General features: G+C 40.2%; 1 protein-coding gene across 2 annotated transcripts in view; it reads left to right on the forward strand.

Annotated features, from left to right (window-relative positions):
* Positions 1-2,986: 2,986 nt before the first annotated feature.
* The window catches only part of Dsg1 (desmoglein 1), a 30,982-nt gene continuing 20,227 nt past the window's right edge, over positions 2,987-13,741 (forward strand). For both annotated transcript variants that reach the window (XM_036204915.1, XM_036204916.1), the window contains exons 1-3: positions 2,987-3,034; positions 12,506-12,541; positions 12,987-13,118. In XM_036204915.1, coding sequence (XP_036060808.1) covers positions 2,987-3,034; positions 12,506-12,541; positions 12,987-13,118 — 216 coding nt within the window. The remainder of the gene's footprint in view (positions 3,035-12,505; positions 12,542-12,986; positions 13,119-13,741) is intronic.

Here is a 13,741-nt window from a genome sequence, read left to right on the forward strand (position 1 = left end):
CCCCCTCAGCTGTCCTACATAAGAGAATGTGTAGGCCTGGGGAGGATAGTTTTGACCCATATTGAAGCCAGAGGTTCGCATATGTCAAAGTAGCATACTCTCAAAGGTTCCTCCGACTGTGAGCACTCTGCAAACGTGCTCAGACAAGCAGTGAGTTCTGTTAGTTATGCCAATAGGATGCAAGCTCAGTAAAACCTACTACCCTTAAGGAGTGTGTGTGTGTGTGTGTGTGTGTGTGTGTGTGTGTGTGTATGTGTGTCTTCCAAGAAAGGGTTATGCTATCCCAAGTGATGAGCAAATGTGGAAATGCCATCCCTTTCAGGTGACATTCTGGGGTTTAAAGGAAAATCCCTTCACCAGAATTCTGGTCCCATTATCGAACCTGGTCAGCTCACTCGGGGAACTCCAACTCAAAAATACCCTCTGCCCCCCCCCCCCCCGCGCCCGCCAAATTTCATGAAGTTTCTATGAAATGAAATTCACATACATAGTCACCAACACTGAGGGGCGATTTGGAATGTGTGGAGATGGACAGATGCAAACTGTGTCACAGTTACATACACCACAATGAGGAAGGGGTTGCTGTGAGGAGAACACTTGAAAGAACTGGAAACACATGAAGAGGGGGAAGAAGAGCCACACAGTCTCTTTGAAGGTGTCTTCTCTCCTCAGCATCAGGGCACAGGAGCAGTGCCGAGCAGGAAAGTGTCTGAGCCTACAATTCAGGGAATTCCTGAAAGGAAAGGAAATGAAAGGATAAGCAGACACTTGTGGCACATAGCTTCAAGCCCAGCTCTGGGGAGTGGGGGGGGCTAAGGCAAGGAGGCACTAAGTTCAAGGTCAGCTTGGGCTATGTAAAGACACTTCGCCTTAAAAATTAAGTGCTAGTTGGGAATGGGAACAAAAGTAGCACACACATACAAATAATATATGCACAACATACAAAGTAAATAATTGCACTTCCTCCTTGCAATGGTCCTGTTTCAAATGCTCAGCAGGCAGTTAACAGTCAGTGGCCTCTATTGGACAGAGTGGCAACTATTTCTGCGTTGTCGAAACTTAGACAGCACTGAGGAAATGAAGACAAGGGAAGAGGCCAATGAAGAGAAAGGATGACTTGTAAGCACCCTCCTCACTTTGCTTGATGGAGCTGGCTCTCCTGTTGAGACTGCCACTACTCAGAAAGATTGGGGCTCCACCCTATCTCCTCCCCAAAAAGCTGCTAGATAAGTTGCTGTCCCTCAAACCATCTGGTTGGTTGGGATTGTTGGAACAAGGCCTTGAGTTAGGGTGGAGCCTGGGATGGGCTCAGGGAAAGATAATTCAATGGATGAAGGAGGTCCATGCGCTCACTGGCACCAAGCCCAGAATTCCAGATGGATAGACCACTTCCTTGTCGCTGACAGCCTTCAAGAGTCGGTCCTCCAGCCTTCAGTGCCCAGTGAGTGTTCTGTCATTCCTGGCCATGAGATCCACCTACGAATGCATCGTTCAAACTAAGTCATAGTTTTGGAGTGTCATAGATGGATACTCACATTCTCATTTACTAATGAGGAATTTTGTCTGCTCATCTCTTATGTTGTTTATTCACACCAGCCAATCCCTACCACGAGCATTTTCACTAACTGCAAACACAGGCTCCCTTATCCACCCCTCTGAGGGCTACAATGAGTTATGTGTCATTTCAAACCACTGTCAAGTAACTGTTGCCACATACCCAGAGCAAAATGACAACATTCTGTAGACTGGCCCCCAGAGAGCTCTCTCTTTTCTGGGATATGTTTAGCATTCTCTGACAATAATCTACATATTATCACACAGGTCTTGCTTCAGCATGCCACAGCAAACGCTGACGATATCTAGCTCCAATACCATTCCTGAGACAGTATTCAAGAGAAGATATCCCAAGAGAGTTTCTGAACATTGCCTTGTATGGGTCAACATTCTTGCTAACCTCAGGCTCTTGCAGCTCTGTGTGTGTGGGCAGCCTTTCCCTGTGTTCTAATTGGCTCACTTTGCAGTCTTGGCCCTGTGCTTGGGAATCATCACTGACTTTTAACCCACCTCACCTGGAGTGCATCTGCTGTTTTCTCATTAGTATTTCAACACTGGACCTCAACAGGATTTAACTGGGAGCTGTGGTTGTTTCCTTTACATCTACCTGGGCTAAATTTTCAAGTTTGCTTTACTATGTTTTCAAAGGACAGACTCTGAAAGAGGAGAAAATTAAAGACAGAGAAAAAAATATCCATAGAGAGAAAATAGAGGCCTTCCTGGACTTAAACAGGTCACTGAAAGGAATTACTCAGAGAACCAAATGATTGTAAGGGTTATGTCTTGTCTGTTCAGAAATGCTTTAAAAAAAAAAAAAAAAAAAACGCTCACTGATCATTAGCAATTTATTCTCTTAACAGCTTAGGAAATAGTTTTATCTTTCCTAACATCTACTAAAATGAAAAGCTTATAATTTTCTGCCGTGACCTGAGGGTTTGGCTCTGAACATAAGCTGTACAAGCCTATGAATGTTACGGACACTCCAAATACACTTGCCTTCTCAATCTGATGAGGAGCTAACTTCTTAGCAGCTGAAGAGCCCTCAGCTCGAACAGGAGCCCCCATGTTTTGGCCATTTTGACTATCTGCCACCAAAAGCCTTCAGTAGAGGAGAGGCACAACCTACCCCACAGAGAGCAGCTTTCCAGCTGGCAGAAGGGTGTGTCCCTGAGTTTTTACCTGGGAGCAATGATGATCTTGTCAAGCATTTCACTGAGACCAGCCCAAGTTTTTAGGGTGGGGATCCAGACTGGTTATACGTACCTTCCCTCCTTCCCCCAGCGGAAGGCAGAAACACCTCAAAGCCTGCATGTAAGAACATCTACTGGGAATTATTTTAATCAGACACCAGCTGAGTGGGAGAAAGAAAAAGAGCAGAGAAGAACAAACAAAACTGCCTTGGTCGTGGATGTAACAGAAGCCAGCTGCGGCGATGGACTGGCACTCCTTCAGACTAGCTGCCCTGCTGCTCACTTTCCTGGTAAGTGGATTCTGCTGAAAGCTATCCGTCACCCTCTAGCCTCAGCATAACCGAGAAGGCCTTTTCAGAGAATGTTATTTGCAGGCACTTCTCTGCTAAACCATTAAAAGTTTATGTTAATGACAAGGTGGTTTTTTACGAACTGGGGTTTTAAGTGGTGTTTCTCTCTTTAATTGAAGACTCCAGATCATATTAATGCTGCAGAGTCCACTCATCATACCACGTCTCTGACATCCCAGATACTGATTGGGAAAATATTGAACTGAAGAAAGTCTTAAAGTTGCTGTGTTTGCTTGTTCAAATTCTCATTGGCGGGGATGGGGCTTTTGAACTAAACATTCCGGGTGTGTCTGGGTTTTCAATCTAAACACTTTCCCCTTCTTTGAGTAGTTTGATTGACACACTGATGGTATGCTTTAAAGCCACGAAAGACTTCATATTCATGAGGACTGCAGATGTTGTGATGAGCCTCACCATCCTAGCACTCTCTTCCCTTCCAGATGTTGTCAGACTCCATCCAACTAACACCCAAAACCCTACGTTGTTTGCAACTTGAATTAAAAAGCCATTGCTAATGTCAAAAACTGCAAGTACAGGAGATTTATAACTAATATACCAGGTGAGGGAATGAGCATAATTAAGAGGTAAATGTAATTAAGCTGTCCTTGACCTTCAATAAGGATGTGGCATAGAAGCTACACATCTGATGGTCAGACCATGCAGTTCAATGATTTATTGTTGCCCCTCTATGGGTCATTCATTTCCTCTTTGAGTTGATAAATGTGCCACACCAATACCAATACCAATGTTCAGCAGTAAGTTTTAAAGTTTTAGTCTCTCTCAAAGTTCAAAGTAGGACAAATGTAATCTTAAAAGGCAAGTGCCAAGTAAATCCCCCTCCAGCTTTGCAGAATGTGGCTCTTATCTGTTCTCACTTGCTTAATTTTTGAACTGGAATGTTGAATTTGTATTGTAATAAGTTAGAGTTTTGGTTTACTATATGCTGGCTGATTTGAATTCAGTTTATTTATTAAGAGGGGTCATAGGGCTAGGGATGTTGCTCAATAGTGGGACATTTGCCTAGCATGCATGAGGTCCTGAGTTCAGTTCCCAGAAGTGAATGATAAAAGGGCAAGGGAATTGTGAGCAGTAACATGTAGTTATAAATGACTCTCAATGGCTTTAGTTCTAAGCTGCCCTTCAAATGTGACTTTTATTCAATAGGCCTTTTAGTGGATTTTTAGGTTCAGTTAATGTCACAACCTGGATTATGGCAAAGATCAATGAGTATTATATAGCAGGTCATTTGACTACAGGAATGTTTGTCTATTGCTAAATAATCAAATACTTTAATTTTTAATTCCATTAAATTTGGCTCATTAAGGCTTATTGTAGCATTTCCATTCATTAATGCAGTTCCAACACCTGTGTGCTAACTTTTATTGAAATTATAAGTAATTCTTTATTTATTGATTTCTGTGATTATTTCTAATTAATTGCATCTTATGAAATTCCTCCAAACAGCTATTTCCTGGTTAGTCATTCATCAGTAAAATACACCATTTTATCAAAGTTCTCATGGAACTGTCAGCCCAGAGAAAGAAACTTCTGGGGATTTGTACTTTTCTCTCTAAGCTTGGATAGTGTGTGTGTCTATGTCTGTGTCTGTCTGCATGTCTGTGTCTGTGAATTAGTTTTGGGAAGAGAGGGAGTCTGTGACCATATTTACTGTGGAATATAGCACAAATTTCTCAGATGCTTTACAGTATTTATCTGTTTTCACTTATGTGTAGGTACGTGTGAATCTGTGTAAATGTATGCAACAAGTATGTGGGTTCCCTGGAGCTCGAATTATAGGCAATGGTGAATCAATGAATGTGGGTGCTAAGAACTGATCTCAGGTCCTCTGGAAGAGCAATGTGTGCCCTTTACCACTGTGCCAGCCCATCTTTAGAAAGCTTTACTATAATGATTTAAAACGCTTTATTTTCAGGTTAATATGGCGTTTTTGATAAGATGTTTCACTAGTTTTGAAGATCCTATTTTCACTGCTAATTTTAGCAGATGATTTTCATCCCTAGTCTTCTGCCTCTAGCCTCACACAGTGTGTTTTTCTTTATCAAATGAAAAGATTATAAGTAAATAAATAACAAAGTTTTTATAGTCTTTGCTGCTCAAAGTCAATAAATGAAAATACATGATAGAAATACATTTAGAAAAAGGCCAATATATTTAAGATGTTTGATAATATTTTCAAACAATGCTATTTAGAGAGCTTGGCAACTTTGTGTTAGTGGTATATTGCATGACCTGCTCAGCACATGTAGAAGTGGATTCTTTAAGCCTTGTCCAAATTAGTAAATTAGACCACAGAGACTAAAGCAGAGAAGCTGCTCCTAAAAGGACCAAGGCTGCTGCATGAGCTTTCTACCAATCCAAACATCTCCTGGACAGATGAGAGCTCACATCTGTGACAGCACTACAAGATGAAGGCACGGGTTGACTCTTTCCCCCCTCCTCTTCATCTCTGCCTTTTCCTCCTCCTCTTCTTCCTCTCCCTCCCCTTCCTTCTCCTATTATTTATCCATCCATCCATCCTTCCATGCATCTATCTATCTATCTATCTAATTATCTATCTTTCTATCACCTATCTATCTATCTATCTATCTATCTATCTATCTATCTATCTATCTATCTATATGCAGTGAGTAGTTATAATTTTCTCCTACCAGAGAACAGTGCATCAAACAGAAAAAAAAAAAAAAACTTTGCAGATGGTTGTGATGATTATGAAAAGAAATCCTTAACCTCCGTGAGAAGGAGTACAGTAAGATCTGAGAACTCTAGGGATTGCTGAGAAAATCACCTGCAAAGTCACCAAGTCTGATTACTCTGCTAAACATGAGGACAAATCTGATGACATCCTTTTCCATAGAGGCACATTCTGCAGATTAAGTTCAAAGAACAGAGAAAAGACATTTTATCTGTTAACAAAAATGATGCTAATCATAGTTTTGGATTTTGCTTCATTTTAGATTTTTGATGGAAGGTTTTACTCTGCAGCCCAGGCTAGCCTACACTCACTATGTAGCCCAGGCTGGTCTTGAGCTTCCTGTCCCCACGTCTTAGCCTCCTAGATGCTTGGGTTATAGACATGCAGCACTAGACCAGGCTCTAGTTTAGTCTTTTTGTGATGATTTTATGGGATTACTACTTCATTCAATTAACTGACACCCAATAAACTAACCCTACACTTTGAGATTTGTTAAACATTTTAAGAATACAAGTAGGAGTTAAAATGGTACTCATTTATGACAGTTGATTAACTTTCTTTATTTGAACCTGATATTGTAAATTCCCTTATTTACATTCACTGACACCACAAAAGAAAGTACTGAAGTTCACTGACACCAAGAAAAGTACTAAACAGCTGGTATAGACCCAACAGAAGACAATCCTGAAGGGACTCTGATGCTTTCCTGTACATATATTTAACTGTTGCGCACTGCAGAGAAGAGCATTTCAGCCCAAGATTTTATGGGGAATGAAATCAGTGTTTCTATTCCTCTGGTTAGTGAAACACAAACTGTAGTTAGGCAGGATCATCTCCGCAGATGTGATATTTGCTAAGGTTTTTTTGGTTTTTTGTTTGTTTGTTTGTTTTTTGGGGGTTTTGTTTGTTTGTTTGTTCAAGACAGGGTTTCTCTGTGTAGCTTTGCGCCTTTCCTGGAACTCGCTGTGTAGCCCAGGCTGGCCTCAAACTCACAGAGATCCACCCGCCTCTGCCTCCCTAGTGCTGGGATTAAAGGTGTTCGCCACCAACGCCCAACAACTAAGGTTTTCTTTATTCACCAAAAATCTAGGAGTAAAATCTTCCTCTTCCTTCCACTTTTCACAAATGTGGAGTCAAATCCATCCCCACTTAATGAGGGCTGTGACAGTGTAGAGGGCACTTCAGTGACAAGAAAAGCTAACCCACAAATGCGGTAGGGATGAATCCAGATGCACCTATTCGAAGAAGCTGGTGGATGATGACAAAGGACACTTGGGTCCCTATGCACGTCACTTTCTGATACTTCTCTGCTCTGTGTTCAACAAGGACTCTGGTGCCGAACATCCTGGTGTCATAAGAACAAACATTGCTTAACGTACAGGCAGGAAGCTTGATCTGCTAGGCATTGTGCTTAGATTTCTTCTGCTCCTTCTGCTGAGTTAACACCCTCCAGGGTACTGGGTCATGCCGCCCATACTAGTTATGCTTGGCGTGCAAACTCTTGTAATGGACCGAGACAGGTCCAACCTTTCTCATGCCAATGGCTGGTGATCCATGCTCTTAATTACTCTGTGAGCATGGAGTACAGTCTTTTATACTTGTCTAATTAGAATCACATCCCTACAAATGAACAGCTGATTCCTGCTTGTGAAACTCTTTGACTCTAAGCCATTTGAAGGCAAGCTCCATGTCTGATTAACCTTTGGATCACTCACAGCTCTCTCAACAGAGACTCCATACAAGACTGAGAGCCACCGTGTCTCACTGTACAGAAAAGAAACACCAAAAGGGAAATTGGGGGTAGCTCAAATTCCCTTTCTCACACATAATCCGAAGAATATCCTCTCAAGGCAATCAGTGTAGAAATAATTGTGTTGCCTTTTCCTAATGCTTTGTGGTATAATGATGCATCCACTTCACATTTCATTCTAGGCTTACCTGAACTTTCAGGGCCTCAACCTTCCTAATGCTGCAATCCTTTAACACAGTTCCTCATGTTGTGGTGACCCCCAACTATAAAATTATTCCATTGCTACTTCATAACTGTAATTTTGCTACTGTTAGGAATAGCAATGTGAATATCTGATATGCAGAATATCTGATATACAACCCTTGTGAAACAGTCATTAGATCCCAGAGGGATCATGGCCTACATGTTGAAAACCACTGTTTTAGCACCATCATGCTGTCTTAGAACATTGTAGTACACATTTGTCAAGGAAATGAACAATCATGAATAAATATGAGAAATTAACCCACTGAGGTATGACCAATTCCAATGTCATATCCTTTGTCAAAGAAAGACAAAAGAAAGATTTTGTTGTTTTGTTTTTGTTTTTGTTTGGTTGTTTTGTTTTTTGGTAAAGAAACAAATTTTATTTTACTATTCTTTCTGGCTTGTCCTTGTGATGTACCTAATAGTTACCAAAGACATTTTATTCAACAAATTACCACTATCTCACTATTATTAAATACCAAAGATTTTCCTCAGCAAGAAATTACCCTTCAAGTCAAATTTTAGCATATGGAAAGGACAAATTTTAATTTAAAAAAAAAACTTGCTGAATTTCACTTTAACTAGATAATTATTAAAAGTGTCATGAATTTGCATCCTGTGGCTTTTAAATAAATATATTTTGATTGGCTCTGGAAGCAGATGTGAAGGGAAGAACTCATTGAGATGAGTTATTTACTGTTGTTACAGAACTTTTGGAATCCAAGAAAATTTAGTTTTCAATGTTTGTGACAAAACTGTGGCTCAGACAGATTAAGTTTCCAGTGGACAAGAGAGCAGAGTCTTTTTAAACACCTTGGCAACCCATGTCTCTAGGGGTGATCTCCATAACTGTCCGCATTGCACAAAATCCAGAATTGTTTCTGAGTCCAAGTTACTCTGCCATCATCAGAAAATCACTATACCTGTGCCAGGGAAGAGGGCTCAGTCATTTAGAATACCTTCTCTCTAACTTTGCTTCCCCTATCAATGTATCAAAATGCCCAACCTTCCTCTCCCTACCCATCCTTCCTCTCTCTACCCATCCTTCTTCTCTCTACCCATCCTTCCTCTCCCTACCCATCCTTCCTCTCCCTACCCATCCTTCCTCTCTCTACCCATCCTTCCTCTCTCTACCCATCCTTCCTCTCTCTCCCCATCCTTCCTCTCTCTCCCCATCCTTCTTCTCTCTACCCATCCTTCCTCTCTCTACCCATCCTTCCTCTCTCCCCATCCTTCCTCTCTCTACCCACCCTTCCTCTCTCTTTGCTCTTTTCCAGCCTGTCTTCTCCTGCTCTCTCTGTCACACTTCTTTTACATGGCTTTTTTTCCAATCAAAAATCCCTTCTCAACCTTCAAACATAGTATCTCGCTCACCCACACAATTTTTGCTGATTCCCACACCTAAAGCTCATTTGGTCTTTCTCTTTTATTTTATCATCAATATTCTGGGAAAGTAATTTTCTGTCTTCCTTTTCTCTCCACCCCTTGTTCTCTTTTGGTAGGGCTGATCTTTGTCCCGTCTACCTGAAAACGTCCTCTAAAAGGTCACTGAAACTCTACTCTTTCCTCAAATTTCACACAGTTGCATTTTTCAGATCATCTGGCTTTCATGCCCATCAGTCTCTCAACGCCCCTCTTTGACAGCTGTGAATCATTTTATGTCCTCCGGTCCACATGGCACACTTTAGTTTCAGCCTTTCATCCTTCCACCTGCCTCCCTCCCTTTACTGTCCTTTCTTCCTCCTCTCTCTTTTTCTCTCTGTGTCTCTCTCCCTCTCTCCTACCTCTTCACAACCGCCACCCTCACTCCCTCGCTCCCTCCCCACACCCCACGTTGCACTTATTCCCAGTTAAAGAAATGCAGGAGTTCCCTGTACCACCCTCACCCACAGCCTGTTTCTTTACTACACCCTCCACTTTACAAGTATCTAATTCTGCCATGATTTTAACAGTTCTACGGGAGTGGATGCACCTTGACATTACATACCCAAGCTAGGGTTTTGCTCAATGGCATTCTTCCAGCACCTCAAACAATGTCCTACCTCTGGCCCTAGTCCACGCTTTAGGACTGCCAGCTCCAGGGACCCCTTCTGCTCTTTATCTAGCATCCCATCTACTCTCTAACCTTGTAGATCCTGTCCTTCCAGATCTTTCCCTGTGGCTTCCACTGCCTTTGCATCTACTTAGCTCTTTCTCACCTCTACTTTGTTTGGTGCATAAGACCCAACAGCCTTCAGCCTGTAATTTCCAAGTCTTCCCACTGCTCCTACCATCTATTGTCCAAGTAAGCTTTCAAACCTATAATTTCAGCATGCCTTTCCCATGACCAAAATACTTCAATATCCTTTTACGGTACACAAGGATTTGATGTTAGGACTGGAAAGGTATTCGTGTGTAGTCTGTCTACCCACATCTCAAATGAGATAAAGTTCAGAGAATTACTATATATACATACATTTATATGTACATATATATGTATGTATATATGTATATATAGTTTTCTGACAACCCAATGATCTTTCCATGTCATCATTTTGTCTTTAAAAGCCTAATACTGAGTTGGGGATTTAGCTCAGTGGTAGAGCACTTGCCTAGAAAGCTCAAAGCCCTGGGTTCAGTCCTCAGCTCCAAGAAAATAAAAGCCTAATACTTTGTATCTGAATTTATTCTATACTCTGATTAAAAAAAAAAAAAAAAAAAAAAAAAAAAAAAAAAAAAAGCTCACATCTACCCACCACATTTTAAAAAGCAGACTAGGCAGTTTTTTTAATTACCCATCCAATTGTGAGTCTGACACTGTGGTGAAACCTACTTGGTATTTTGCCTAAGTTGCTTCTCATGGGAAAGAGGATGACCTGGCTTCATAAAGTTGGGGAAAGAGTTCTTAGTCACCTGGCCAGTTACCCAAAGCAGTAAGCCCTGGCGCTTCACTCTGGGAAGGGAAACGCAGTAACAGATAGCAGATGAGTGAACAAGAGCTGTAGCTATGAAGAAATGACTTCCAAAGAGACAAATGAGGCAGTCCTGCAGACCTGTCCCACCCACAAGCAAGAGCAAGAGAAGGGTCCCCAAAATTACTACTCACTGGAGTAAGTGAGTTCTCCAGTCAAGCTCGGCTCTATAGACAACATTGCAGTTGTACACCCTAACTAATCATTAAGCTGTGTGGATTCCTTTGTTGCCTTGTATCACTGTTGTTGTTGTTGCTGCTGCTGCTGCTGCTGCTACTGTTTCCATATAACCAGTGCCAGTGACGCTGGGGAGATGGCTCAGTGGATGAGAGTAGTGCTGATCCTCATCCATGAGGATCTGAGATTGAATCCTCAGCATCTGCATAAAAAGCTTTGTGGCCACAAATTCCTGTGGTCCTACTGCTGTGAAGATGGGAACAGAAGGGTTGCTGGAGCTGGCTGACCACCAGCGTATCTCCAGGTTCATTGAGAGATCCTATATCAAGGGAATAAGGCTGAAAGCATTAGATCAGAACACTCAGTGTCATTTTCTCTCCTCTGCACATGTGCACAGGCATTCACCTGGTCACACATGTGCTCACACACCAAACACACACACACACACACACACACACACACACACACACACACACACAAAAGAACAAAACTAATAAGCATAATGTGAAGTTAGATCAAAAGAGTAATTTTTGGTTTTCTAAGAAGTAATATCAATTTTTGCTAATGTTTCACTTAATAAATTATTTGAGCAAACAGTCTATCTTATACTTGATTGTAAAACAAACACATATGTAGGATGAACTGTATGGGATTACATTTTTCCATAAGTTAGTAGCCAGGCCTCAGTTTCCTCTTCTGTGTAAAGGAGACAATAATAGTAATGTCCATTACTGGGTTTGCAATGATGAGAATGGACAGATTTTTCTGACCACATTGACTTAGACTTAGTTATCATCCATTTAATGGCAATAGTAATAGTTACAATGACTGACATAGTATCACGGGTAATAATTCTCTTCATTATACTCATGTTGATCATAAATACATGTTTGTTTAATGTTTCTGTTTTCACTTTTTTTCAAAACATCTTCTTAGCAACTGAAATTTATATTTTCCTTAAGGATGAAACTGAAACCAGGTGTGAAAAACCAATCACTATGTTTAAAATTATTGATATTCATTTTTTAATGCACACTATACCTTTTAATATCAGTGCTAACATGGGTTTCAGACTTTGCTGTTATGAGAAAACTCAATTATAAGTTCCATACCTCTTATTTGAAAATGTATTTACAAAATTTAAGGGTGTACATTGGTGTAAACAATAAATGCAAAAAAAATGCTTAACTTTTAAATGTACATTTGCCAAGCCTTAAATAAATATAGAAATATTAATTTGACATGTAAATATTGGTGTTTTACCTGATGACTTTTTTAGACTTTTAGATTCAAAATAATTTAATATGTCCCAATACTTCACTACAAGTTCCGTGCAATGCTCAAATCTGGAATTTAACTTAAACAGATCTCTACTTAATAGCACTGCTTTACTGCAGAGAGAAGTTCCCTAATCAGGAAAAAAATGGCTAAGAAACATCTACTACCATTAACTTAGCCCAAATTTGCATTGTTTGGTTTTATTTTTATGTGTTTTTAGTTATCTGTTAACATAGAAACACAGAAAACATTGAAAAAACTCATTAAAAATGAACTATTATGACTGCTTTTTATAGGTGGTGCTTGAAGTTAACAGTGAATTTCAAGTCCAGGTAAGAAAAAGCAAATTTATTTTTCTATACTGAGAAATAAAAGGGCCAGGCATAAAGTGTAATCCCAGCATTTCCAAGACTGAGGCATGAAGATTGTAGATTAGAAGCCAGCCTTAGCTACATTAAAAAACATATCTCAAAAATCACATAATAAACAAATTAAAAATAAGAAAGAGAAAAAGGAGAGGGAGAGTGGGAGAGAGGGAGAAGACCATAGGGAAAGATAGATTAGCAGTGCCAACATATACTCAAGAAAACCCTCATTCTTCTAAATACAAAATTACTGCAATGTTATTATTGCAAATGTTAAAGTAATCAGAATTTTTAATTTTCCGCTTAACCATCTTCTCTTCCTGACATAATTAGTCTTCCTCCCAAATCTCCAGTGGAATACCAATAATAAGTAATAGTTAATCGACACTATGTTTTACTCTACCTGTTCAAGCTAAGAGACTATAATACCAAAAATGGTACCATTAAGTGGCACTCCAACAGAAGACAGAAACGTGAATGGATCAAGTTTGCTGCAGCTTGTCGGGAAGGTGAAGACAACTCAAAGAGAAACCCAATTGCCAAAGTAAGTGTCAACCCCAAAGCACGCATCCAAACAGCACAATGGATAGGGTCACGGTTCTAGGAGGACCCAGCTTGCATATGCTTCGTGCACACATTCTACTGAAAAGTTATGGCCCAACAGCACTTCCCTATTCACATTACGAAAGCCAAAATTCCTAAAAGGATAAACCAAGAAAGTTAGGTACTTGGGTAAACAGCTAAATATTGTCTCATCTCATTGGCAGAAATAATGCACATGAATATTTGTTATGCTAGACTCCAAAAAGACCATGGTTTACAGATGGATTTACAGTTCATGTTCAGAGTGTGTGCTCTCTCTGCTTAGAACTTAACTCCTATTTGTATTTATAAACATTCAATGCATGCCTCATTCATAACCTCAAGTTCCTATCATTTTCCCTATTTTCCTTTCTTCATACACAAACTCAGGAAACTACTCTGTCCATACACACAGATTCACACCGATAGACATATAGAGACATACACAGATACAAACACAACCATTCATACAGATAGATATGGCAACTGCCTTATAAGATTTGCTTATATTCAGACATTCATTTTAACAAAAAAGCCAGACTTTAATCCTTTATTGAGATGGGCTCTTTACTTTCCCACTTTCAG

Source organism: Onychomys torridus, chromosome 13 (genome assembly GCF_903995425.1).
Source record: "Onychomys torridus chromosome 13, mOncTor1.1, whole genome shotgun sequence".
NCBI classification, from domain to species: domain Eukaryota; kingdom Metazoa; phylum Chordata; class Mammalia; order Rodentia; family Cricetidae; genus Onychomys; species Onychomys torridus.